The following is a 27,646-nucleotide window of genomic DNA, read 5'->3' on the forward strand; positions in this document are numbered from 1 at the left end:
TATATATATATATATATATATATATGACAAGTTCCAAAATGAAGAAAGGTTTTTTTATTAGTGAATTCACAGACATACACATGGCATTTTTCTGATGGTTATTGCACGTACGATGTATAAATGGCAATATGAGTAAATGCTGGCCACCTCTATTTTGATTAGCTCAGCAATAAATGGCTCTTCCTCTCCCTTGCATGGCTATTTAACAGAATGCTATCTGTGCCATCTAGAAGCCTCAATTCAGAAGCCAGAAAGAGAGGTTTCAGGCTGCAATGGAACAAGATCCATGGTTCAAAAAAGAAGAGTGGAAACATTAGCAAAGCAGACTCTGTTCTCAGAAACCCATGGAATTTGCATTTCAGAATCTAACTATTATCTCCAAACTTGCTAATTTTGAACCTTAAGCAACTTCCGTTGAAGTAACCCACACAGGGGAGAAGGAGGTATATCTTTGGTTTTATCTGCATCCCCCTCCCCCCGCACCCCCGCTCCATCTCACAACTCCAATACAAAGGTCCCAGTGCCATCTCTCAGCATTGGGGCTTCTTTTAAATTTGAGTATTTACTATATTCTAAGAACTTTAGATACTTGATTTGGGACATTCACTTATATTATCTCATTTTACCTTTATTCAAAATCCCAATGCCATCTCTCAGCATTGGGGGTGCTTTTAAATTTGAGTATTTACTATATTCTAAGAACTTTAGACACTTGATTTGGGACATTCACTTATATTATCTCATTTTACCTTTATTCAAAATCTACCAGATGAGGTACTGTTATTATCCGCGTTCTATGGATAAGGACAGGAAGTTCAGAGAGTGTACATGAATCACAATCGGTGATGCGCTAATGAGCAATTGATGGAGCTCAGATTGGAATTAGTATTTCTCCAACTCCAAAGACTGGGCTCTAAGTTACAATGAACTCAAGAGTTGTCCTCAAAGCGTGCACAGTCTCCCTGGGACGTGACCAGGCAGCAGACTTGAATTTGAATCCCAGATCACACTCACTTGCTGTGTGACCTGAGTGAGTTCTTTCACTTCCCTGAATAGCCATTTTCCTATCTGAAAAAAATGGAGGTAATAATCTATCATGCATCCCTCATAGAATTGCCAAAAGGATTAAATTGGACTACTCATATAAACAGTGTCTCACATTTACTAAATGCTATGATAATTATCTGCTATGACCTCTTTTCAATAATGAGACCACGGGATATATTATAAGTGATGTGTTAAAGGCACCTGAACCAAATTGGGTAAGGAGTGCCCCATACCAAGATAAGTGCCCCATTGGCCATATACCTCTGCTGGTTGCCTGGACCAGCAGGGGATCATGGGAAGGAAGGTTGACACAGTTTGGTCAGCATTTCTATGGGCAAATAGGGCCAACCACTTAGCTCAGAACTCCAGCTGCCACTCCAGGTAGCTGACCTTGCCTGAGCTTTCTGGCAGATGGGTCAAGTGGGGTACAGATGTGCTTGGAGTCAAGGGACCATGTGCCTCCCTCTGGGCCTAGGAACTCATTGGTTGAGGGACCAGAGCATCCTGAATTATAGGCCTTGCCTCCCAGCAATCAGCAGAGCAAAGGAAAGATGCTTCTTAGAACCCAATTACTAAGCCAATCCAGGGCTTGCTTTCTCAGTGATGACTCTGAGGCCAAAGGATTAACCTTAGAACTGAGGGCCACATGGGGTTGGGGAGCCCATACCTTCTGTCTTTTTCACTTTGAAGTCAGTTTTTATGTCGCATGTTCTAAAGCAACCCGGATTTTAACAGTCTTTAAAAGAATAACTTGTCTTCTCTGTCATGTCCAAAGTCAGTAGAAAAAGTGAAGTCGTTACAAACTGAAGGAACTTAGTCACTCTGAGAATGGTTGGTGAATTTCATGCTGAAGGTCTTTCTAAATTCAGTCTCTCATCCCAAAATTAACTTCTTATCAACAAGTCGTCAGCGAAAAGTTCTTGAAAACCAACAAGTCCTTCCTGTAAAGAGTTTTCAGTACAAGTAAGATTTTCATGTTTAAACTTTTAGAAGTTTTAAGAGTTTAAGTAAAAGCAAACAGCTTTATAAGACATAAAATAGTAAGAGCTGCACATGTGTAAAAGCTATAAGTATGTGATCGAAACGTCGACCAGCTCAATAGCTTCTCACATGATAAAAGCAGTACCTTGGTGCCTACACCCATATCTGTTACCCACCCTTCCAGTGGCCCCCATGAGTCCCCAGCAGTAACATGATGCTCTCACACAAGTCTGTCAGCCACAGATACTCAGCGCTGTGTTCCCCGTTTGCCTTTTCCTCTAGGCCTGTCCCCCTTCACTGTGCCCACGGCCACCAAAGCTATTTAGAGAAGGCTCCCCATCTTCAAGACAGAAGCATACTTGCCTGGGGTGTGGTCTTGGGATGCTCCTATAGCTCTCAGCCTTGAATGGCAAGAGGGGTGTTATTTCCTTTCAGAGATGGTGAGAATGTTCTCCTCCCCAACTTTAAGTTTTCACCAGGGTCTTCAATCAGCTTGTTTGGCTGCCCAGATCTATTATTCCCACCTAGGGGCTCTCATCTCTGGCATCCTGCTCTTATTAAGTTTCTTAATTCAGTCCAGCAAGCTAAACACAGAGTCATTCTCCTTCATCTTCTCTCTCTTCCCAGCCTCCCTCAACCACAAATTCTTTTCTCCATATTGTTATAAGAAAAAAAAATAAAGCCCTTTTCTATCAATGACTGGAAATAGAAAAGAGAGAAAATGTGTGTGTGTGTGTGTATGTGTGTGTGTGTGTGTGCGTGCACACACCTACCTGAGCAGTATTCTCACTGGGCTTTTTTTTTTTAAGATTTTATTTATTTATTTGAGAGAGAGAGTGAGCATGAGCAAGGGGGAGGGAGGAAGAGGGAGAAGCAGACTGCCCGCTGAATAGGGTGTCCAATTCGGGGCTCGATCCCAGGACCCCGGGATCGTGACCTGAGCAAAGGCAGATGCTTAACCAACTGAGCCACCCAGCCGCCCCTTCTCACTGGGCTTTTAAAAGCTCAAATGAGTCAGAAGGAATTATCAGGGAGGGTTTCATGGGGTGACAAAGATCTCATTTACCTTAGAAAATGGGAAGCATCAGACGTGCGTGCAGGTGGAAAGGACAAAGAAAGGGTGCCCACAACACAGGGGCTGACAAAGCGTACGTGAGCAGGGCCCGCTGAGGGGAACAGTGGGGACAGTTAGCTTCGGGCAGGAATTGTGGCAGTTGGGGGGTCGTGACACCTAAGCGGGGCTGCTGGGGTAAAACTGAGTTGTGGGAACACAAGCAGATGAGAGTAGATTGCTGCAGCCGACATCGAGAGAGCTCTCGAGGCAGTTGAGCCAGGGTCGTGGCAGGATGTATTTACAACTTTCAAGGGAGCTCCAGCTGACCAGGGGATGTGCACGGTGGGCTGCATGAGGGCAGAGTGTGCAAGCGTGTTGTCAGAGAGGAAAGAGTCTGACAGAGAAAGGCAAGGAAGCACCCGTGCCTGGACTGCTGGACGAAGACTAGTTGGCAGGAGGAACCAGTGACGTTCCGGAGGAAATCAGGAATCTCTCCTCCTTGATGTTGCCACTTGGCTAAAGGGTTTCCTTTGATTGTGAACTACATTCCAAAATGAGTTCAAACAGGTTTTGTGCCCTTTATACCCCTACCCTTTGTCCTGTAAGCTCTTCATTCTCATTTCCCTAAGAAGCCTCTCCGTGGTCTGCCACCAGCACCCCTGCTTTGTCTCATCTGTTTTCTGTTGCTGTGAACCTTGGTTTTGCCACCTGTTTGGTCCCCTTGGACTTGAAACCCTGCCTTCTCTTGTTTCCTGGCCCACTCTCTTTGGGGATAATGAGGGGAGGGATCTTTCCTGCTTCCCCGGAGCATCATTATCCCCAGTCCTGCCTCTTTCCTTCCATTATTCCACCATCTTTTCTCCTAACCTAGAGGAAGGGAGATAAGAAATTCTTTAATTGGAAACTCCAAGATTTGTGCATGATTGACCAAGCATAAAGGCCCTCTCCATAGTAGAAGACGATACCCGATTCCTTACACGTACATCGTCTCTTTTTGTAGCCGAACTGGTGAGTGTTCCCCTTTATCAGCAAAAGTGCACTTATAGGTCCTAGGGGGTAATGCATCTCTGCTCCTAGTGTAGAACCCCCAGAATTTCAGGGACTCAAGCTCAACTCTCTGGACGGTTACAATGTCATGTTTTTCAACTTGGAATTGTAACACCGAGGGCCTGGATGGCAACTCAAAACTGATTTGGGATATGGAGCCAGGTCTGCTCCCTAACTGACATGGAGAATGGGTCTAATAACCAAAAGACAGTGGTTCCAGGAAGCCCAGCTTTCCTCTGAGCATAAACAAGGGCACTAGGTGGAAAATGAAGAAGGATTCCAGCATATTTTAGGTCGGGATCAAGGGATACCCACTTGGTTGGGGCATGTGAGCCTTTCAATATTGTGCAGGCAGCTCAGCTTGGAAATTGCCATCTCTGGCCATATCTATATGATCCAAAGCCTTCTGGGGCAGGAGCAGACTTCCTGGAGTAGGTTCCAGTAATTCTTCCCTGATCTCAGCCGGAAGCAGCCACAGAAGAACCTTTTTCTTTGAAATCTGGCTGTCCTCCTGCCAGGGTTGCGAATGGCCCTGGGAGAAACAGCAATGGTTAGCTGGTGGAGCAAATTGTAATTTTACAGATATTGGGAGGGCTTAAGTAAAGGTGGTGTATTCAGGCCACCATAACAAAGTACCAGAGACTGGGTGGCTTAAGCAACAGAAATTTATTTACTCACAGTTCTGGAGGCTGGCAGTCCAAGGTCAGGGTGCTGGTGGGCTCTGAGGGCTCTTCTCCTTGGCTGCAGATGGCTTGCTGCCTCTCCCATCTGATGTGTCCAGATATCCTCTTCTTATAAGGATACCAGTCAGATGGGATTAGGGCCCACCCGAGGAGCCTCACATCAACTGAATCACCTCTTTAAAGGCCCTTTCTCCAAATACATCAGATTCTGAGGAATTGGAATTAGGGCTTTAACATGTGAATTTAAGGGAACAATTCAGCCCCTAACAAGTAGCCTAAGAGAACCTGTCCTCGAGCACTAGGAATCATCATAGCTGACATTTATCAGGCGGCACTAGGTGCCAGAGACTGTTCTAAGCATTTCCATACAATATTCCATCTCATCTTCACAATGATAGATTGTATAATTATAGATTACATAGATTATAAATTGATTCTGGGTTATAGATTGCTCCCTTCTTTTCTGAAAAGCAGACAACTTACTTTGGTGTGATTATGTGATATAGGGAACATCATGCCCCAGTCTGTGATCCGGGGCCTCTGTGATTTGATGGGGGTTAGAATAGTGGGAGCATCTTATTATGGTGCTTTGGCGGGGAGGAGATCTCTGCCAGGTGCAAGGCTTCCTTTCTTCCATCCAGATCTCTCCACAAGCCAGACTTGCACCAGGGGATGGGACAGTATGAGTGGGCAGACTGAGGGTCTTACGTAGGGACTCCCCCATCCACAGAGCTGACATTCTGCCCTTGTTTCTAGGCAAGCTGAATCATCAGAATTTAGACAGGAAGCTCTCATCTTCAGGAGTCAGGCAAGAGAGCATGACAGAGCAAGGTCCCCAGGAGGCAGGCAGCCTCCCAACTGAGTCACGGCCGTGTAAGATGCACCAGCACATCCTGGAGAACCCGTATGAAAACTGCTGGGCATTTCTTCAAGCTAGACACCTGTACCAAGATTTTTCTCATTTAGCCCACCTATCAGCTCTGAAAAAGCTATTCTTATTCCTGTTTACAGATAAGGAAACTGAAATTAGAGGCAACCACAGCTCTGGGCCCCACCCTTCCCTTGTGTGACCCTGAGCTGGATGTTTAACCTCTCTGGGTGGGTCTCACTGGCCTCACGTATAAAATAAATGCTCACTTTCATATCCCCTTCCAGCGTGACAGCTCCGCCCGGCTAGTCAGGGGCGTTTCTGCTGAGGCCTGAAAGAGCCCAGCGCTCAAGCTCCATCAGAACGCTGCACATGCGCCCTGGGTAACCACTCCTCATGGTCTCCTGTTCCCCATGCTCCGCTCTACAGACCCAATAGGGAACATGCTCCGTCAGCTTCCCCATCCCCATCCCACTGTCCCAAATCCCTCCTCACCCAGGGTAACCTGCAAAAAACCCATTGAGTTTGCATAAGGGTAAACTTGCCTCCCAGAGTGTGAGTCGATCAACAATCTGGACCGCCCCCTGGGGTAGCCCTGGGCCACCCTGCCAGCTCAGAAGGAGAGTAGGTGAAGAGTGACACGGGATGAACTGACACTGGGCTTTCGGTCTCCTTCTCTGACCCTCCAGGAGGCTCTGTCAGTGGTGAGCGACGACCAGTCCCTCTTCGACTCTGCCTACGGAGCGGCGGCCCATCTCCCCAAGGCCGACATGACCGCCTCAGGGAGCCCTGACTATGGCCAGCCCCACAAAATCAACCCCCTCCCACCGCAGCAAGAGTGGATTAATCAGCCGGTGAGGGTCAATGTCAAGCGGGAGTATGACCACATGAATGGATCCAGGTAAGCCCGCCAGGCCTGCACTGCTCTAGGGGTAGGCACAGCCGGCTGCCAGGTGCAGGGCTGGTGGAGGCTTGAGGCACGCTCCCCAGGGGTCTGAGTTGAGCAGATCTGACCTAAGCAGCTTCTGGCGCTTAGGGTGCCTGCAGCAGGTGGGGCTCTGGTGCTGGGCCGGGGAGCCTGAGTCAGTCACTAGAGAGCTGAGACAAAAGAGGGCGAGACAACGGAGGGCTGTGGGTGGAGCAGGGCCAGGAAGCCCACCTAGCCCTCTGAGCCTTGGTACAGCCCTCAAAGGCCAGGTCAGAGTCAGGCTCATGACCCAGTGCAGACACTCTCTTGTGTCAGGTCCAGGTAGAGTCCCTCTTGAGGATAACTCAGTGAGAACATACTGTCCCTTGCCCTGTCGAAGATATTTGACCTCTCTGGGTGGGTCTCAGAGATGACCAAAACATTCTTGCAGTAAAAGTCCAGAAGTGATGATAAAGGTGAGTGCATCCGGCGCTCACTGTGCCAGGGAGGACTATTAGATAGAACTTGGTGGTGCCCAGGGCGGGAAGACTTCCCTTGTGGAAATGCAGGGAGGAGAGCCCGGGGAGAGAAGATTCAAAGGAGCAAGGAAGGGCACACCTGGGGGACGGGTAGCCCAAGTTTCATTCCCGGCTCTGCCCTTGGACGAGCTACCTAGCTGTCTGAGCACCAGCTTCCTCCTTTCGGAACCGGGACAGCAGAATGTGCTTCTTCATAGGCTTGTGTAGATGGTTAACTGTGATGCTGTGGAGGAAGGACCCGGGACAGTGCCTAGGACTCAGAAGGTGCTCGATAGTGATAACAATCATCCTGAGCAAAGGTTTAAAAGAGAGAAAACATTAGTCTCATTCATGAACTATCAGGCCAGCCAATGGGCCTTACGGCACAAGGAGAAAAAAATGAAAATTAAGGGAGGGCCCTGAATGGCACACTAAGAAAATGCAGAATTTATTACATATGCAGATACCGACTTTGCAGGCTTGACATGTAACATCTTCAGAGCTTGATTTCCAGAGCTGACAATCATTGTATACAGAGCGTGGGGAAGGAAGGGAGCGTCAGAAAGATAAGAAGTTAGTGAAATATCCCGGTAAGAAATGATCCCGTTCTGAATTCGAGTGATGGTAATGATTGGGGAAATCAAAAGGGATAGCTACAGGAAGGACAAATCAAAGGGATAATGAGCGGGGCTGAGGTGGACACATATTGAAGCCTATTTTGGGAGACAGAGGGTATATGAGAGGAAAGAATTAAAAAATGGCTGGAGTTTCCCTGTTTTTAGCAAGGACGGTGCCGTTAGGCATGGGAGGTAGGAAAGGAAATGCTTTGAGAAGAGATGTCAATGTTCCCTCTGAGATTCCTGTGAGCAATCAGTAGAACATCCAGATAAAAATGTCTGCTGGGCGTTGGAAACTAAGGCTGAGGTAATATTTGGGGGCTGGAACACAGGTTTGGGCATCATCTCTAAAGAATTGTCACTAAGAGGGGATGAGGTCACTCAGGAAACAAGGCTAGAGAAGGAGAGAGAAGGGGGCGAGCGTGCAGCTGGGAAGGAGACCTCCCCCAGACAACCGCCGGTCTCAGACCTGCCTGTGGGAACACCCAGCCCTACACTTTTCAGTCCCACTAACCAGAACCAGCCACTGGGATCCCAACCCCCATCCCAGAGTCTAGCATTTTAGGAAGGCTCAGAGGTTCTAAACCAGGAGCCCCTCACAAGAGCATCTCTCCACATAGATAATAAAGATAATGAGCTCCTCACTGTGTCAGGGGTGGGTATAGTTTGTTAAATACTTTTTCCATATTATCTTATCATTTGCTCCCCACCACGAGGCTAGGAGATAAATGTTGCAATTACATTTTGACATTTAAAGGCAGATTGGGCTTTGGGGGGGCGGGGGGGGGTTGATGCCTTGTCCAAGGATTTAGAGGAGGCAAAACTGGCACCAGAGCCAGGCCTTCTGATTCCTGGCCTGTGAGGCTCCTTCTGCCCCCTCCCTCTCTGCCTGTACATTGTGCTCTTGGGGTTCATGGTCCCGTTTCTGACAACCCGCAACCTGGCAGTACCTCCCAAACTGGCCCAACCACTGGATGGACCTTCCTGATGCTTATTGAAAATCCAGATTCCACGCTTGGAACGTCTTTGGTCTGTTGTAGTCTGAATCCCAACCACTCTTGTAGCCTCACCCCGACCCAGACCAGTAGCATCTGTCCTGCTAGGCCACCCCAGTAGCGCCCTGTTTGCCCCACTTCTGCTTGCCTTCCTGAAGGCTGTTCTTCAGACAGTGGCTAGAGTCAACCTTTCAGAATATTTAACTCTCTTGTGACAAAATCCGCAGTCTTCCACATGCCCCGTCCCCCCATCCATACAAAACCCCTTTTACCTCTCCTATTTCACTCTTTCCTTCGGCATCAGCCACACAAGACCCTGGATGCCAAGCACACTCCTGCCTCAGAGTCTCGTGCCTGTGTTCCTTCTTTCTGGAACATTCCTACTCCATCGAGTCCTATGACTCTCTCTCTTACTTGTTTCAGCTCTCTGCCTGAATATCACCTTCTCAGGGGCCTTCCCTGACCACCGGATCTGAAACAGCACCCAGCCCTCTTTACCTTGCTTAGATTCTTCTTAGTTCTTCCTGGCTCTTCTCACAGCCTTCACTAAAATGCGGGCAGGGCCCTGTTCTGTCTACTGAGCGATGCCTGGCGCACAATAGGTGCTCAGTAAGTAGTTGTGAAATTAACAAGTGAAGGGATGCATGGCTAAGCAGACTCAAAGGTGAAGCTGCTTATTCAAAACCATATAGGTCATCAGTGTATAAGCCAGGACAGCCAAGGTCTGCGGACATTGCCTCAGCTAGAGCCTGCGTTTGTGCTCAGGGGAGGCTGCATTTATGAGCTGACTGCTGTCTCCCCTGCAACATACTAATCCTGGGCAAAGAGGGTCCCCCAAGGAAATCAGTCAGAACCCACTTGCCAGCCATCCCTGGCTGCCATCACACCAGAGGCCAGCTGGAGGAGAGCTGTGTGATCACCCCCAAAGAGCAGACGTGGTATTTATGGTCCAGTTTCTGACAACCCCCAACCTGGCAGTGGCTCTGGTGGCACAGAGCAGCCCCTGCTTTTGATTGGCCAGTCCTGCCCCAGACCATCCGCAGGTGACAGAGTAGGCGCAGAAGGACCGATGTAGTCTCACCCTGGGGAAACAAAAAAGATCCAGTGGACTCTCAGAGCCATTGCCAGCACCCCATAAATACTCTCCAAGAGCTCACATGGAAGCTGGCCTGGTGGGCAGCAGGGAACAAGGGTTTTCAGAAAAATGTCTTTGCTGAGGGTGGAACTATGTCAGATTCTACTATTTGATCACACAAAAGGAAAGGACACAATGAAAAAGATGCCAGGCAATTTAAATCTCTCATCATCGACACAGTGTTTCCCCGATCCCCTGAGTATTATTCAAATGACCCCTTTAATACCAAGAATTCCTAACTTCAGATGAGAAAACCAAAGCAGCGTATCTATCCCATTTGGGGTCTTTCAGCTCATGGACTAGATTTGTGGCATCCAATGCAGGAGCCGCCAGACACACACATTACATTTGAGCACTTGAAATCCAAAACCGACATGTGCTCAAAATGCAAAATGTGCACCAGACTTCCAAGAGTATGAGGGAGAAAAGTAAAGTAGCTCATTAATTATTTTTATATTGATTATGTTGAAATGATCATTTCTTTTGGCTGAATGATAATTTCTTTTGGATCATCTTCTTTGGGCTGTCGTGAGTTAATATCTTAATATATTTTAAAGTTCGTTTCACCTGGTTTTTTCATTTTAAAAATGTGGCTACTAAAAAGTTGAAAATTATATATGTGGCTCACATTGTACCACGGGATAGCGCTGGACCAGAATGCTTTGGACCATCCCCCTTGGGTTTCTGAGTTACTTCATGCTTCCTGGAGACTCCATAGGTATTGTGTCTCTGGAGGAGGTATTCTCTGTGCCTAAAGCTACAATGCCCCTCTTGCTTTTTATCCCACTATTAAGTCATTTGGACCAGGGGCATGGGGTCACGTGGAGAAACTGAGGTCTGGGGAGCTCAGGGAAAGCCTAGCTGGCCCATGTTGTGGGAGGTTAGCTCTTTCTCCATATCTTCCTGTCTTGGTTGAATCTGTTAGGATGAGTTGTTCTTGGAACAGCAAGGCCCGCAGCTTCTGTGATGTATGTAAACTTCAGCAACTTGACCCCGGGCTGTGGTCTGCAAATAACTCTTAGCTGCATCCTGCCTCAACCTTGGGGATCGGGGGGAAAAACATCCCATGAGGGAAAGAGTATTATTTTATGGAGGGGAGGGGAATGCAAAGACCTGCTTGCCTTGTGTTCCTGGCATGCGGGACCTGAGTCGGCGTTAGTCTACCCCGACACCCCCAGCACTGGCCAGTGGGCTCTGGATGCTCCTAGGAGACACATGGAGACTTCACATTCCATCTACAGGAAGATCAACCTCGCACACGCTGTAACTTCTGCCTCTAAGACTGCTGAGCTGCTTTCTCAGGTGCTTCCTTTGGTTCTGAACCTTGCAGTATGGAGCATGTCCCATAAGCTGGGCGGGAAGCTGTCCTCAGGCTTCTGGAGAAGCTATGAGCACCTACTATGTATGGAGGTGAAAACAGCTATGGGGTTAGGGCGAAGGGCTAGATTATGGGTGCTTTGCTTTCCTTTCCTTGAAATTTGCTTCTCACTTATTGAGTATTCCTTTTTAAAAACAACAAGGCACACATCTAGGCATGGCTCCTACAGAAATCCTAAAGACAACACGGATCGCTTAATGGTGCATAGTGTGCACACCGCATAGAAGACACACATGATAGGTCCTAAGGCGACTGTTTGGCTTGGGTGGCCTCTGGGACCTCGCATGAGCTATGTGACTACAGAGAATCCACTGGCCACGAGCCTGGGCTGCACACTTGTGGCTCGGGGTGGTGCCCTCTGAGTTGCTCGGGGCTGAGTGGGAAGGTAGAGAAGGCGTCTGTTACAGGCTAAAGGGGTCATCTTCCGGAGGAGTCTTTGAAATCTTCTCTCACCCAAATACCCAAGCATTCTCACCTTGTTTTAAATTGCTTAACACGTTGCAAGGCACCCTTGGCAAATCACTGGCAGGGTTTTTAAAGCAGCGTTCACTGACCATACAAAGATAGAAGGCGAAGAATAAAGAGCTCCTGTCCCATGGTGAAACTAAAGGAGAAGGTTGCAGGGTCCATGTCACCTTTGCTGGGGCCTCTCCTGCCATGGCTTTTCTGTTGCCGAGATGGAGATGCTCTGAGTCCCACGCTTGGAGCGGGCACGGCCTCCCTGCTCTATTGTGGCCGCCCCAGGCCCTCTTGTCTCCTGTCCCAGGGCTCTCAGCTGCCTGTGGGCCCCAACCTCATGCTAGCTGTAAGTGCAGGTCTCAATACAAATTAGCAGGAGTGCGGGTAAGCTGAATGGCAGAACCTCTTCCCCTCCGTCCGTGCTCCCCCTCGCCCCCCCTCTTGTTTTCATTGGGCCTCTTCACAGGGCCAGCTGCCTCATTAAAGAGCAGCCTTTAGGCTGTGCTTCACCTGTACCCACCCTTAGCATAGCTGTCAAGCCCCAGGGCTGCACGTCAGGCGTTTGCTGTCTGCTGGAGGCACAGCGCCCAAGAGCTTGCCAAGAGGGGAGGGCGGCAGGCCGGCGGTAAAGGTACGGCTTTCCTTCCTTTTCTCCCTGCGCAGTCAGGGGAGGGCCAGCCTGGGCAAGTGTGATGGTCCAGGGTGGTGCCAGGCTTCTCTGAGGGCACCCCTGGCGGAGGGGACTGGGAGCGAGGACAGGGCCTTATTCCAGAGGAGGAGCACCCAAGAGTGGGCGTCCGGACGCATCACCTTGCACAGCTGGGGAGTAGGAGCTGTGCTGGGGTGCTGGAGGAAGGAGACAGGAGGAAGCAGAAAGATGAGAACTTCTGTGGGATAGGAAATGAGGAGGTTCCCACTCCCGTACAGCCCCCAGGGCTCACCCCAGCAAGAGAACCCTGGTCCCGACGGTGGTTCTGATGTCCTCCTCCGGGACCCCGCCGATCCCGTGACCTGGGCGCCCACCTCCCCCCGGCAGGTGCCCATCCCACCTTGGTGCTCATGGCTCCTCTTCTTACCCCGTCCCAGACCAGGTGGCTTTTACCAAATGTTTCCTCTTTTCAAACTTATTTCTCTCTCTTCCTGGCACCAAGGCCTGACCCCGTCCTGGGGCCCACAGGCAGCTGAGAGCCCTGGGACAGGAGACAAGGGGGCCTGGGGCGGCCACAATAGAGTAGGGAGGCCGTGCCCGCTCCATGGCATAAAGGGTCGCCCCACTTCGGCAATTTCTGAGGCTCTGACTTTTCACCTCTGCACGGCGAGAGGTCAGTTTTCGGCTCAGCAACCTCCAGAGGCCCAGCCGACACGGGAAATCATTTCCCAAACCTCAACTCCTTGATGTTCCTCACGGCGAGCGCAGGCTGCCGAGCAGCAGCACCCCCTCTCCCGTCACGCCCGGCCCCCGTTGGACGTTGCTCTCCTTTCTGAGAATTTTCTCGCCCCTGCCCACGGCCCTTGCACTCCGGCATCCGCCAGAGGAAGTGTGTGCTCGGGCCACCCCACCCTCCGCCGCGGGGGTTCCAGCCAATGAAAGCGCTGCTCCCTTGGTGGAAAGCCAACTTAATCCTCAGACTCCTGCTGCCCTTGGGCTGTTTCACAATGGACAAGGATGTTGGGAAAGGCTGCCAGGGGTGGGTGTGTGTGTGTGTGTGTGTGTGTCGGTTGTGTGTGCACGCGCGCGCGCGTGCATGTGTCGGGGGTGTGCCCGTGTCTGCGTGGGCGTGCACGCATGGGTGCGTGGGCTCGCGTGCGGTTGGCCGGGAGGAGGGCGGGGGGCACGGCGCGCGGGGGCGCGGGCTCAGCTCGGACGCAGCACCAGGGTCTTCCTGGGCTGGCTTCACGGCCGGCCAAGGCCTTCAACAGCAGAAGCCAGAGGGCCAAACTGGTGAAAAGCCCTGATGTGCTACTGCCTCCCCTCAGACTGCCATGGGGACATTAAACCTTCAACAATCTGGGGCTCTGACGGCTGGTTCTTGGTTCTCTGCCTGGAAAAACAGTAGGCGAATAGTAAAACCTTAAATTCTAACATGTGTAAGTTATACATCTTATTTTCATTTTCAGCCCATGTTCCCCTCTGTAAGACATCAGGAAAAAATTACCGTCTGACTTCTAATATCTCAGTGGACCATTTATCTCCCAGCTATGATAAGTGATCTTCAATATTTTTTTCCTTTCAGATTAAGAAACAAATTCATTTAATTGTCTTTATTGAATGTGCTCTGGCCCCCCTGCCCTGCCTGAGCACCCCCCCGCACCCTCCCCCACCCCCGCCGGGGCTGTTCTTCCTTTCCTCTGAGATCTGGACTGCCCTCCCTGCCTCTGGAGGTGTGGCCACCAGCCGCGGGATGGGCAAGGCCCTTCTGGCACAACCTGGTTCCTTAAGTCCTCAGGATGGTTGGTCCCTGCCCAGGGCAGAGTAAGGAGAGCAGCGGCCAGGCCTTTGGAAAGCCTGGAGTCTTTCTGCGGCCCAAGGTTGGGCCGCTGTAATCTGAACCTTATCTGAACTCCTTGGTCTGAAAGGCCTGGTTTGGAGCTCTTGAGAGAACTGGCTGTGTCCCAGGTCTGATGCTTCCTGCACTGTGTAACTGCGGCAGCAGCCTCTCCGGGGCCTTCCAGTTGTCCCCAGCTGCAGTGGCTGAACGGAAGCTGGGGCAAGGTGGGATGGCGCTTCTCCTGGGCATGATGGGAGGGGGCGGGGACCATGACGCTGGGCTTGGGGGGGGCGGTGTGGAGCATTCTGCCAGCCTACCCCCGGGCTCTGGGGGGCCACAAGTGGGGTGTCAGCTTAGATCTCCAGACAGCTGCTCAAGGCTGGGCTGATGCCAGGGAGCAGCCTCCAACTGGGCTATGGACATCAAGGCTGGGTTGGATGATTTTTCCCTTCTGTACTTCCTTATGGTTCTTCTGTGAGCGTGGTGGCCAGAGCTGCAACCTGCCACCAGGGCCACAACCTATCAGGTTGAAGTTCTTGAATTCTATTCCTTCTTCATGCGGCAACCAGCTCGTTTGTGGGCGTGCATGCATGTGTATGTGTGTGTTTTAAAGTAAACTCTCTGCCCAATGTGGGGCTCAAACTCAGGACCCCAAAATCAAGAGTCACATGCTCTACCAGCTGAGCCAGCCAGGCATGCCTGCATGTGTGTTTTGATAGGAAAGCTTAACACCAAAGACCTGAGTCCTGTGTCCACTTTTACTAGCTCGGTGACCCTGGGCCAGTCACCTCACCTCTCAGTTTCCTTAACCATAAAGTGGAGATAGGAACTCTTGCCATGGCTACCTTGGAGGGGTATTGGGAAGTTCAGATAGAACAGTGTACGAGAAATGCATTAAAATCATATACATGCAATAGATAGAGTCCACTCAGAAAACATCGATCACTCATCTGCTCTGGAAGGCTCTACCTAACATCTTGAGGTTTAAAGGAGAAAGGAATGTCAACCTCTCAGAAACTCCCAATCCAGCCAGGGGAAAAGCTCCCACCCCGCTAATGATCCCACGGAGTGACTAGTGCTAGAACCAAGGCAGACAGAGCACCGTGCGGGGTGCGGAGGCCTACCTGGGGGCCACCTGGGGGCCGGGCGGGGGCACATGCGGCTGGAGTGCAGCTTGCCTGGCGACAAGGCTAAAAATGTCAGCCACAGTCAGATTGGGAGGGTTGCAGCACCATCCTAAGAAGTCCAGACTGTAGTCCGAGGCCAGTGAGGATTTGCCAAAAGTTTTTAAGTACCGTAATTATAGGACTGGGCTGGGATTCGAAGACGACTCTGGTGGCAGCATGGAGGAGAGAAGTAAGGCGGCAGTGGCGGCGGCGTTACACCACGTGGGGCTGGGACACGGCGCCACGGTTGTCTGCCCACGCTGGGCTGATGGAAGCTGCAGTGATGACTTCCTCTGGGCTTTGTGTTCTCTCACTCCAGGGAGTCTCCGGTGGACTGCAGTGTTAGCAAATGCAGCAAGCTAGTTGGTGGAAACGAGCCCAACGCCATGAACTACAACAGCTACATGGACGAGAAGAACGGCCCCCCTCCTCCGAACATGACCACCAACGAGAGGAGAGTCATCGTCCCCGCAGGTACTTTGGGAACCAGGCTGCCGGCTGGCATCCGTGTCCTCCCTTTTCTGTGCTAGGAGTTGGAGGGCAGGCTTGTCCAGTGGGCATCTAGACCTTTACCTGGTACCCTCTTCCCTATGGAAATGCCTACTTAGGAAAGCTGCATTTCTCACTTCCTTCCAACTGTCCTTCAAGATAGCATCCCCTAGGTCACCAGCACCCTCAAACAGGTCACAGCACAGACTCTCCCCCGGGGACCTGGTCCCCCAGCATGAGGCCTGCAAAAGGGGCAGAGACAAGGCCGTCTGAATCCAAAAGGAGTCCCAGGAACTCCCGACGGGCCCACCCTCGCCTTGAAGGAGAAGGGTGGCTCCAGAGGTCTGTCGTGTCCATCAGGCATGTACTTCTGGCATCCTGGCATACACCCTGGCGTCCCACCTTTCCAAAATTACAACCAGTTCTTTCAGTTTCAAAATAGAAATAACTATATTTAACAAATGAAGCGCCTTAACGTGTGCAGCGAGTTAGGTCATTATGTAAAAATAGCCTATTTGTCCTAGGTATTGGTGCTGTTGGTTACAGAAAATAAAATCATTGTTCAAGCCTTCAGTCCCCTGGCTGGACGCTCCACCTCGGCCAGAGCAGCCAGCTTAGCAGCCTGGTCAGAAAGGGGGTTTGAAAACTACAACATGTAGAGTTGGTGCCAGGTGGAAGGAGCAAGAACGTCTAAATCTTAAGCAAAGTGAATTACAGGGCAGGGATTACAACTAATCTTACCAGAATAACATGACCAAAAAGGCAAAACCCCTTCCATTTGGAAAAGTGTAAATGCAGTTGTGTCTGAGGGCAAAGGATTAGCTATCTCTTTGAGGTAATGCAAAGGAATTTGCTTATTGGTCTGGAAGGCATGGTTTTGTAACGAGCCTCTCCTCCCGATGCCCTTTTGTATTTATTTTCCAGGGCAAGCTGTGTCTCACCATCTGTGAGGACCACGGCCGCATCCCTGCGCTCTGGGCCAAATGCAAGATGGTGGGGGCGGGGGGTGTGAGGTGTGAGAGCCAGTGAGGCAGGAGAACCTGGGCTAACGGGGCCTCTTCCTACAGTGCCCTGTAGGACTTGAAAACTGTTCGCAAAGGAGTTTGAATTTCCTTCTTCCACAAGCGTGTGACCTCACAAAGGAAGAGGAAGAGTAACTCCCATTCTCTGAGCGCTTTGCAGGTGCCAGGCACCATATGAACTGCTTTCTCTACATTCCATTACTTCTACCATTTAACGTTTGATCTCCTCCCTCCTTCAGGACAGCAGGAAAGTTTAGCTCAGGTGCATTGGTAAGGTCCAAGCAAACCATGTTTCTCCCTTCTCATCAAAAAAGCAAACGATGAAACAATAGTAGAGCTGACATGGTGGGAACTTCCCTGTTGTTCCCTAAGCAGAGCCAAACCTCACCAGGCCTTTGCTCACCTGGCATCAAGCTGCCCTGCTTCACCCCAACCGTGGCCAGCATGGGAAGGCAGTCTTGAGCACCGAAGACTTAGGGGATCAGAGATTGTCTCTGAACCAAATGTCGATAACCATCTCATTTCTGCAGTCACTTTTGGGAGGTGAGAGGGGGCGAACATGGCCAGAATGCTCAGTTGACCCTTCAACTCTGAACTGGTATCGAAATATCAAAATGTCAGTCCTCAGTGGACCAAGGTAACCACAGCAGTAATCGTGATGAAAGTGTAAATTCATACCACAGGGTTTTTAAAGCATTTCTTGTCATGAATTCACTAGCTATGGATTTACTTCATTATTTTACCTCTGGTGAGATCTTTAAACATTATCCTTAGACGTTTTGGATTCCTCCAGGCCAGCCTCCTGGATAGGAGGGAAAGTCTCATTTGGGTGAGTCCACAAATCAAGGCAATAAAACATTTGTGGAACAACTGATTGAATTTATGGTGGGATTTTTAAGACAAGTATAAACGAGGGCCCTGGTTAATCACCAGTTTCAGGTTCAGATGGGAAGAAACTAGGACTAAATCATCCAGGAAATACATTTGGAAGAGTTTAGCATGATCCAGAGTGGAAGATTTATAATTCATTGTGCTGTAAAGGGAGAGAAATAATATTGTGATAGAGCCCAAAGCAAGAGAGGAAATAATAAAATCAATTAAATATATGGTGTAAAATTGAATTTGAGGCCTCGAATACTAAAAGTGAGGAATTAGGAGAAGCACAGGAGATCAGATGAAATAAAATGCTGTGTAACCCAAGCCCCACCTGTGCCATTTTTCTTTAGAATTCTGAAATGGTGCAAAATATTTCCATTTACCAATGGTCCGTGCCTAATTGTTTCTGGAGAGTAAAAGAGGAAAACAAACCAAGAAATTTATCTGAGAGAGAGAGCGAGCGAGAGAGAGACATACGGACTTGAACTTGTACAATATACAACGAACCGTTAGAAGGAGCTCTGTTATTTGGCATAATAGCAGAACAGTTCACAGGTTAGTTAAGGCAGGATCATGGAAAGGCAAGAGGAGGGGCTTCGGGTCGGGGGGACCCACCCCATCCACTAAGCAAAGTCCTAGGAAGACTTAAGTTTGAGCTAGGGACTGCACTTTTCAAGACTCCGCTTTCTATCGCAAAATGAAGATAAAAGCCATTTTGCTGGATTTTCTAGATATGTGAAAAATAGGACATGTGGGGCAGCTGCACATAGTAGGTACCCCAAATCTGGGGTCACAGCAGCCTGTGACCCATAACTCCAAATTCTACTCTCTCCTCTCTGGCCAGCTCCTCTACCTCCAGCACCAATATGGCAACCCCACTCCCGCACCTGGGCGGAGGCTGGGCGCTTTGCAAAGCGGACTCAGCCCCGGCCACCCACATACTCACATATAAAAACCAAGGAGGAATGGAGAACCCATGGCAAACGAGGGCAATCAGCAGAAGCTCTGAGTAAAAGTGCTGCAGAATTTGCATCTGGTGTGAGGAAGGCAACAGAACCTTGCTTCCTTTCCCATGGTCACTCCTAATCATTCAAACCTGGTCCCCATTTTTGCCAAGAACCTTCACAGACTCTTAGAATGGGAGGGTGAGGAGGTTGAGAAGCAGCATAGATACTCCTACCAAGTAAACATGCTAATAAAGCAGGCCCAGTAGAAGCCGGGGGCTGACAGCAGACCTACAATGTCAAGTCTCCTCCCCTCCTCCAGGAAGCCTTCTGAGACTCTCCAAGTTCACACTGTTTCCCTCCACCCATGATTCCTTTAACTACCACCACAAAATCTGTTGCTTAAGTATGTGGTTTCCCGCCTAAATGATTCATACCGACAGATCTTTCATGTGACCAAGAGCCAGGTAGTTTTCTTGTATGACGGGTATTTTTTTTATGATGGGCATATCTAAGATGTTTATTGGATTTGCTAACAATCGGTCGCCAAGGAAAGAGATGGCTTCCAGCCTGTGATTACGTGATAAGATACAAGTGCTCTACCTGCTGTGGAATTTGCTGGAACTCATCACTGGCACTCAAAGTATTACACACACCCCATGACACACACACCTAGCCAAAAAGGAGCTGTGAGGGTCCTAGCTGGAGATGACCTCAGTCATTACATTATTTATGTTCACTCAAAGGCTAAATAGGCCTGAAAGGTTTTCTTTCTCCAATACTTTTTCTTATCTTTGGGGACTTCAATATCATAAAAATGTTTTGGGGATGATCTGGTAGAAATTTAAGCACAGCTGTCTCCACAAGGAGAAAAACCCAGGTTGGATTTATGTTAAATGCTAACACGGCTGGGTTTTCCAACTATACAGATGAAATTGCAGTAAAAGCGTATACATATGCGATCTTTACTGTAGCCATCAGAGAGATCCGTGTTCTTCCGTGAAATCACTAATGTTCTTAAGATACAGATGATTTCCCTTTCCAGAGACTTTGGTCCCTGGGTCCTTGCAACTGTGTATACTTTCGTTTTGATGCCACCATTTCTCAGGCAAAGGTTTTAATTGCCCTCTAAAAACTTTAAAGAGAATGTTCTGTCAGGATGCCTCGGGAGACATCTAAGAACCTCCCCAGAGGGCTGAGTGGTTCAGGCAGTGCCAGATGTGGAGAAGCCAGATGGGAGTTCTAGGCGGGAACCATCCGGGAGGGAACCCACTTTCCCACTGGGGGACAGAGGGGGAGAGGGAGCCAGAGAGGTGCTGGGGGGAGGAGGAGAGGGAGGGAGGGGGAGAGAGAGGGTCTCCCCAAGCGTTCGTGAAGAGGAGGGAGTCCTGGCCGGCCCAGCCCTTGCTAACAGGTCGTCTCCCCTGCAGACCCCACGCTGTGGACTCAGGAGCACGTACGGCAGTGGCTGGAGTGGGCGATAAAGGAGTATGGCTTGATGGAGATCGACACGTCCTTTTTCCAAAACATGGATGGCAAGGAACTGTGTAAAATGAGCAAGGAGGACTTCCTCCGAGCCACCTCCCTCTACAACACCGAAGTGCTGCTGTCACATCTCAGTTACCTCAGGGAAAGTAAGTGTCCTGTCTGTGTGTGGGCCGGGGAGCCCCGCTGTGCTGGGCGCAGGTGGAACCCCAGTCCCCAGGGCTGGGAGAAGACTCTACAAGGCCCGCCCCAAATGAACACTGACTTCCCATGCAGCCAATCCAGGAAGTGGGAACTGGTTCCTTGCCCCTGCCTGCCCCCCCCCCCCAGTCAGGTTAGGCTGGACAGGTGCTGCAGGAGCCCCACCTCCGGGGCCTGTGAGGTTGCCAAGGTCACCTTGGCTCCTACAGGCTCTGCAAGGGGGCTGACCCAGTCCTGTAGTGTCAAGGGAAACAGTAAGGAATAGAGAAAAAGTAGGGAGCTGTGACCCAGTGGGGTCTGCCAGAGTATAGTCATTCTGTTTCCATGAGAATCCCTTTCCAGAAACTGCCTTGCCCTGTAATTATAAATAGATGGATACCCTGGCTGGGATTTTTCCTGCACAATGATTTAAAGTTCCTCCAGTAAACTCTAGATCCTTGGATTTAGGATTTAAGGTTTTGAAAATTTACACATTAACTTCCTCCTATTCTTGGGGTCACTCTGGCGCACCCGAACCCCACCTTTGCCGGCTGCTAGCTACACACCCTTGCTAGCCAAACAGGGAGCACAGCAGAGGCTCTGGGCGTGCGAGGGTCTCTGGGACACTTTCTTCTGGCACAGCAAGAAGGAAAAGAGCTCCAGACAAGATTTTATGAAAGAAAGTATGTCATCGCTCAAAAGATTTATCCAGTATGAGGGTTCTCAGACACCAAGCTCCCATCAATTTCATGTGAATTTCATTTGGTCTTAAACATACACAGAGATAGGAACAGAATTGTTTCAGGCATGCTAGTAACCTCAGCCCCGGACACTTCACCAGAAATCCAGGCCCAGTGGTATATCAATGACCCCAAGTATTGAAGGATTTGTCTGCGGCCAGAAAAGATGGGACTGAGATCAGGGAGTTGAAGCTGCAGGAAAACAGATGTGGGCTCTTTCTACAAGGAAGCTTTGTAACAGCCCTGAGCAGGGAGAGACGGGCAACCTCAGGATGCAGTATCTGCTGTCCGTAGCCGAGGCTGCCTGGCATCTTGCAGGGGTTAAGCTTTGGAATGAAGGAGTGTGATGATTTTCAAGCCCTTTCCAAGCTGAGATCTTTGGATGCTGCCTAAGGGCTGCTTTCCTGGCCTCCTGGGCTCTGGGTTGGTTAGTTCTTCTTTCACTTCCCATCTTTCAGTGGGTCTTCAGAGTCACCATCTCTGTAACCTTCTGCCTTATTCTACAACAGTGCATGATGTGGGAGCAACACACGCTGGTTATAAAATTTAAAAATTTTAAAAATGCCTTTGGAAGTTTCCACTGGTGCCTCTGGGCTCTCTGGTCACCTCTCTGAGGCGTCTGGTAACCAGTGAGAGAGTGTGGATGATGCAGTATATGTTAACACCAGAGCAGTTACCTCATGTCTGAGTCTTGCTGCAACATGAGGTCAGCCCAAGAAACAAGTTCAGAAAAGGGGACGATTCTCTACCCAGTTTTTCCTGAGCTTGGGAGAATTAACATTTTCTAATGATCAGTATTTCTCAGCTTTCAAGTGTTTACAGCATTTTTTTAAAAAAGATTCTTTGCACAGAGTCCTGCCACGATGCTAGCCAGGCAGGGCGGGGGGTGGGAATGAGCAAGAGAAGCAGAGACCGGCAGAGCAAGAATGCCCATGAAGCCTGCCTTTCGGCTTCTTCAGGCATCGGTGGTCCAGAATCACTGGCCCCTTTACCTCCTTTGTGGGAGAAGAGAGGACCAGCAGCAGCAGGGACAGCATGTCCAAACACTTTAAGGGACCAGTAATTTGGGGTTCCATGGCAGATACCTTTGTTGGGGAGATGTTCGAGCACATTCTGACTTCACGTGCTGGAAAGCCATTCATGCCATGTGATTTCCCAGGCCTGCTTTCTGGCAGGTCCATAAACCCCCCAAGTCCCAGCTAGGATTTCCTGCCACCGAAGAATCCAAGCCACAGACCCTGAAGTGAGACAAGTACCTGCCCCAAAGGCCTACTCATTTGATAGGGGGGTCCGTGTAACCATGACGGAGGGGTACAGGTAACTAAAGGGCAAAGGAGTGTGAGCAGGTGGTGAAGCAGTGGAGGCCGGAGGATTGGTGTTTCGGAGGCACAGGCCACAGGGCAATAAAAAGTATGCGTTGCTGCAGCTTTCCTTCTTTCTTTTTAAAAAAAAATATTTGTAGATATTGAGGAAGATGCCCCAGAGCAATAAAAATATGAAGTTTCCAGAGAAGAGCTAATGAGTGGAGCAAATTTTCAGGGTGGAGAGGAGATGGAACAAAGTACATATTTGATACAATGTTGAGCGAAACAGCTGAATATAAAGTGCTCCAGGAGCATTGATATAAAAACCATGTTTGCCTGCAGAGGCAAAAATTAAAATCCTGTGCGAAGGTTCAGGAAAAAACATGCCCCAGCACAGTATTGTCATAGTCTAAAGGCCTTTTGAGGAACCTAGACTTAAAATGATCCACTTTCATGGGAAAAAAAAAAAAAAAAAACTTGATTCATGCTTCTTTTCAACTGATGTCTAGCTTCGCCTGGTAGCCTCTGGGACCCTCTGTGTTGGGTGGTAGTTAGCCAGCTGAGACCCCTGCCAGCAGGCCATGTGCCTGGGGGCTGTCTGCTCTCAGGATGGGAACTCCCTGCCTTCAAACACTTTATTGTTTTTCCAGACTTACTTCCAGCGGATGTTTTGTGCTGAGGCAGGGAGGCCAGGGCTTTGGGGACAGAGGCTGGGGCAGCTGAGTTGAGGCAGGGGAAAGGGGTGCTAATTCCTTGTGCTTTGTCATCTGTCCTTTTGTCGAAGAGGGGGTTGGGGTTCAAACACGTCCACTTTGGCAAGAGGTGAAAAGAAAAGAGCCGAGGTCCTCGATACAGTTGGAGGAGGTGCTTAGGGCTAAGGAAAGTCAACGGAAGAACATCGGAGGCGCTCTTGTCACTCCAGAGTATCTGATCTTTCTGGACTTCTGTAGAAAAAAGGAAACCTTGTAGGATAAGAAGCTCGGGCGTCCAATTCACACTTTCACAAACGGTGCTTGAGTATTGATTCGGGTTGCCTTGGAGGCAACCTTAAATTTTAAAATGTTATTTTCCAGGGTGGAGAAAAAGTAGCAATGTCCCGGGTGCCCCTATGCCCTGTCTCGATGGCCTGACATGCTAGGATTTATCTGGCCCCTTTGGAGGTGCTTATGCTCCATACCTTGGCTTTTCAGCAGTCCCAGATAGAGTGGCCATACCATCTACACCCGCCCTCTAACTTCACCCACCCTGGAGGAGGTTGGTGAGGGCGGGGCCCAGGGAGGATGCCCATAGTACTTGGGATGATTCTGGAGTCTCCCAGGGACACCAGAGCTCAGGTGTGCATTCACAGCACATGGGCAGGATGCCCCCTTGTGGACACCACATGGACGACCATGTCTAATCCCCATTTTAAAGCCAAAGCAACCGAGGTCTGGAGGGCTTTAGAAACTGGTTCAAAGGCATACACAGCCAGAGGAGAGCAGCCGGGTGGCTAAGACCCAGGCCTCTGAAGTCCCAGTCTGCAGCCGGGCCCACAGCCTCATGCTCGGACGTGAGAGGACCCGAGACAGACCTCGGGCTAAGCTCCCTTCTGTCCCCTGGGGCTTTCCTGTGGAGGGCCGCGCCACTTTCCCCACAGCATGTTCTGTGTTCATTTGTACCAAGAGATAAAAGCTTCCCGAAACTTCCCCGTGGCCTCCTGGAATGAGGCAGATTAAAGCCAAACCTATCACCACACTAACCCTGTCCTTCCCTCTTCCCGGCGCTGCCCCACACCCTGGAGCTGACCGGTGGCCCGGCCAGTATCTCTGTCGGGCACACCCCGGTTGGCAGGAGCCGTATTTACCCTCAGAGAGCTGGGGGAAGTGAGATTGGGCCAACACAAGGCTCAGTGGGGCCGGACCCCAGAGGAAGTGACAGCCGTCCGGATTGGCAGTTCATTCTCGGGGGTGGGGGGGAGTTTGGGGTTTCTGGGAACCCAGAAGGTCCTGGGCTTGGAGCATCCAGAGGCAGAAGGAAGAAGAGTCTTTTTTCATTTTACAAAAAGTTGTGCTCCATAAGTGTTTCTGAGTCTGATCTGTGAAAAATACTAAGACCCTGTGTTTTTCAATCGTGGTGGCACCAGAGAAAGAAATATGTGTGACAGGGAGACTGCAGAAAAGGTATCTATCTTGATTCCCATTTTTAATTTAAACTTAATGGAAAACACATTTTGTGTTCTGTGGCATTCCCCCCGGCAGCCTCAGAGGGCCGGGCAAAGGTGATGGGTCCTGGCAATTAAGCTGGTGAGGCATTATCCCTTCCAGGCCAGGGTCTGACCAGTAAAAGAGCACAGGATCTGGGCACAACAAAAGGCCAGATTTCCCCTGGACTCCGTAGTCGGCCTGGTCTACGGTTGGAACATAGAGCCTTATTTCCCTGCTCCCTCCTCCCACCTCCCACCCCCGCCCCCCCCCACCACTGCTCACTGCAGCCCAGAGAAAGGGAGACCCACAGTCAGTAGGCTGCAGGGCAGGAGACAAAGGCTTTGGCACTAGCCAGACCCTTGTCTCCCCTGCTCCAGGTGTCCCAGATGAAGAGCAGGTTAGGCTGGGGGACTGGAGAGCTGAAGAAAGCCCCATTGTTGGGGCATTGCTTCACACCTGCAGAGCTTCACTCTGTTCATTTCCATCTTCTTTCAGATCCCTAATACAATATCCAGTGATGGATGGACTCCAAAATGGAAAATTATTTTTTTCTTATGCTTTCAACTTGCTGGGGGGGGGCACTTCATTCTCAGCAGCGGCCACTTCGTGCTTTTCCGGGCCCCAAATTAGCAAATCAATATATATACAGACACACATATATATATGTGTGTATATATATATATATATATATATAAGCGTGTGTGTGTGTGTATCTGCATAATAAGCAAATAAATACACATTTTAATGGAAGTATACAGAGTCAAGCAAGAATCATAAATGCACAACCCAAGGAACTATCACAAAGGGAATCCATTCACTTGTATGAGGACCCCCAGGTCAAGGTCAAGGAAGAGATCAAAAGCCCCCTTGTACCCTTTCTCCATCACCTCCCCTTCTTCCTCCCCAAAGGTAACCACTGTCTTGATTCCCAACACCATACGTGAGTTTTGTCTGTCTGTTAGATTTAGCCTGAGGACTGCGGGGTCTGCTGGACCAAGAACAGGTTTTGCAGATAGACAAGAATGGGAATCTTGCTTCCTGGGCTTTCTGGCTGTGTGACCCTGAGCAAATTACTTGACTTCTCTGAATGCTGATGTTCTCGTTTGTAAAAGGAGAAGCACGTGATACTGGCTTCACAGGGCTCGGGTAAGGATTAAGTGAGAGAATAGACGTAAAGTGTCTGGTGCTTACTGCACTCAGGAGTGTTGGCTTCCCTCTGCCCATCACAGCCTGTTCTCTTGGATAGGATGGTGTCAGGAAAGATTAGGACTCACGTGAGCCCCACACAGAAGGAGCCTGAAAGCGGGAGAAAAAAACCCGAAGCCACCGAGTGGGAGGCCAGACTCCAGGAAGGACCTTCTTGTATCAGAACAAATTCCCGTAAGAAAAGCGTGTGCTGTGCCATCCTCTGTAGCCTGAAGAACTTGTCAAATAAAAATCGGAGAAGAGAAGGGGATGTTGGTCCCTTGGGAAGGAGGCCAGATGCCCCTAACCAGCCCCTCCTTCCAGGAGTGAAACTTGAACCAAAAACGGTCTTCAGGGCAAAATCCTTTTCCTAGGTTACCATGAAATATGTATTTCATGCAAGGTCTACAGGGGTCAAACGACCCTTTCTCTTGGCTTTCTGGGAGTTTCCTGTGGAATTCATATGTGCCCAAAGAAGAACTTTCAGCAAGGGGAAAATTTAATAAATGTGGTTTATCTAAGCTTCGTGCTCTCAGCTAAATCTGCACTAATGACTCAGGCAGTTTGCTCCTCTGAGACCATCATTTTTCTTTATTTGCTCCAGCCGTGAGGTTTCAGCCTGAGGGAGAGAATGTCGGGGACAGAGAGGCAGACATTCTTGGTCTTACTCCTGAGACTTTCATTTTTCTATTCCCTTGGAACGTTTGGTTCTATTTCTTAACCTTCTTCCAGTCATGGAGGATTATTTCTTATTGCAGCAGAACCCATTCATAACTCCAGGTCCAGAGGACACGATGAATGCTCAGCAAGCTCTTTTATAAAGGGTTTATTGTATGTCATTGTGGTGTCTGTGGGAGATAGGATGTAAAAATAGTAATGATAACAACTAGCATTTACTGCATACTCACTAGCAACCAAGATCTTTTTTGAGCACTTGACACGTATTATTTTATTCAATCCTCGCACCAACCGTGTTAAGTGGATGTTGTTACTAGCCCATTTTATATATAAGGAGCCTGTGGCTTAGTGAGATTAGGTAAATTGATGGAGGTCACAAAGCTAGTCAGTGGGAAGAGACAGGTCTAACTTTCAACTCTCATTTGCATAATAACTATAATGAAATGAGGTTGTCCCGGCTTCACTTGGTCTTTGGTATTTTTGAGACTGGACTAACCAAATGCATCTGGTTTTCGGGATATTACATGCACGTGACTGTCTCGTGTCTATTTTTTTTAAGATTTTATTTATTTGAGAGAGAGCAGAGCAGGGGGGAGGGGTGGAGGGAGATGGAGAAGCAGGCTCCCCACTGAGTAGGGAGCTCGATGCGGGGCTCGATCCCAAGACCCTGGGATCATGACCTGAGCCGAAGCCAGACGCTTAACCATCTGAGCCACCCAGGCGCCCGAGACTGGCTCATTTCTAAAACGGTCTGCACGTGTCCACACTTTGGCGTATTGTGGTCTCGATACCACCTCCACCCCTCCTCTTTTTTTGTTTGGAGCCCCTTTCTCGGGGCTAGCAGTGACAGTCGCCCAAGCCAGAAGTCATCGGTGCCGGGCAGTTGGGGGATTCTTATACAATTCCCTTCCTCGTCGCCTGGCCTAGAAGGGACACATTTTCTCTGAGGCACACAACCAAACGCCCACAGCTGGGTGAGGCGGCAAGCAGCTCCACTCCGGCATCCCTGCCATGACTGGAGACTAAAAATAGGAGCGTCTGACAGCCCATCCCCTGTCCTTAGCCCTGGCACCCAAGTCAGCCACCCGTCTGCACAGAGAAGGGAAAATTTTCAAAGACTTCTCCAGCCTCAAGCACCTCTGGCAGGCTTATCACGTGTGCTGTAAAAGCATATTCCAGCCCTGGTCTTTGAAAGCCCTTCAGAGTTCCACCCCCC

General features: G+C 49.7%; 1 protein-coding gene across 3 annotated transcripts in view; it reads left to right on the top strand.

The window, feature by feature from the left end:
* The window catches only part of FLI1 (Fli-1 proto-oncogene, ETS transcription factor), a 113,801-nt gene that overhangs the window by 55,131 nt on the left and 31,024 nt on the right, over window positions 1–27,646 (top strand). For 2 of the 3 annotated variants that reach the window (XM_025894029.2, XM_073903965.1), the window contains exons 2-4: window positions 6,370–6,581; window positions 15,664–15,818; window positions 20,106–20,309. In XM_025894029.2, coding sequence (XP_025749814.1) covers window positions 6,370–6,581; window positions 15,664–15,818; window positions 20,106–20,309 — 571 coding nt within the window. The remainder of the gene's footprint in view (window positions 1–6,369; window positions 6,582–15,663; window positions 15,819–20,105; window positions 20,310–27,646) is intronic. The other variant, XM_025894031.2, reaches the window with a different exon arrangement.

This window comes from Callorhinus ursinus, unplaced genomic scaffold, assembly GCF_003265705.2.
Source record: "Callorhinus ursinus isolate GAN/ISIS: 27379988/994484 unplaced genomic scaffold, GSC_fseal_2.0 scaffold19, whole genome shotgun sequence".
NCBI classification, from domain to species: Eukaryota; Metazoa; Chordata; class Mammalia; order Carnivora; family Otariidae; genus Callorhinus; species Callorhinus ursinus.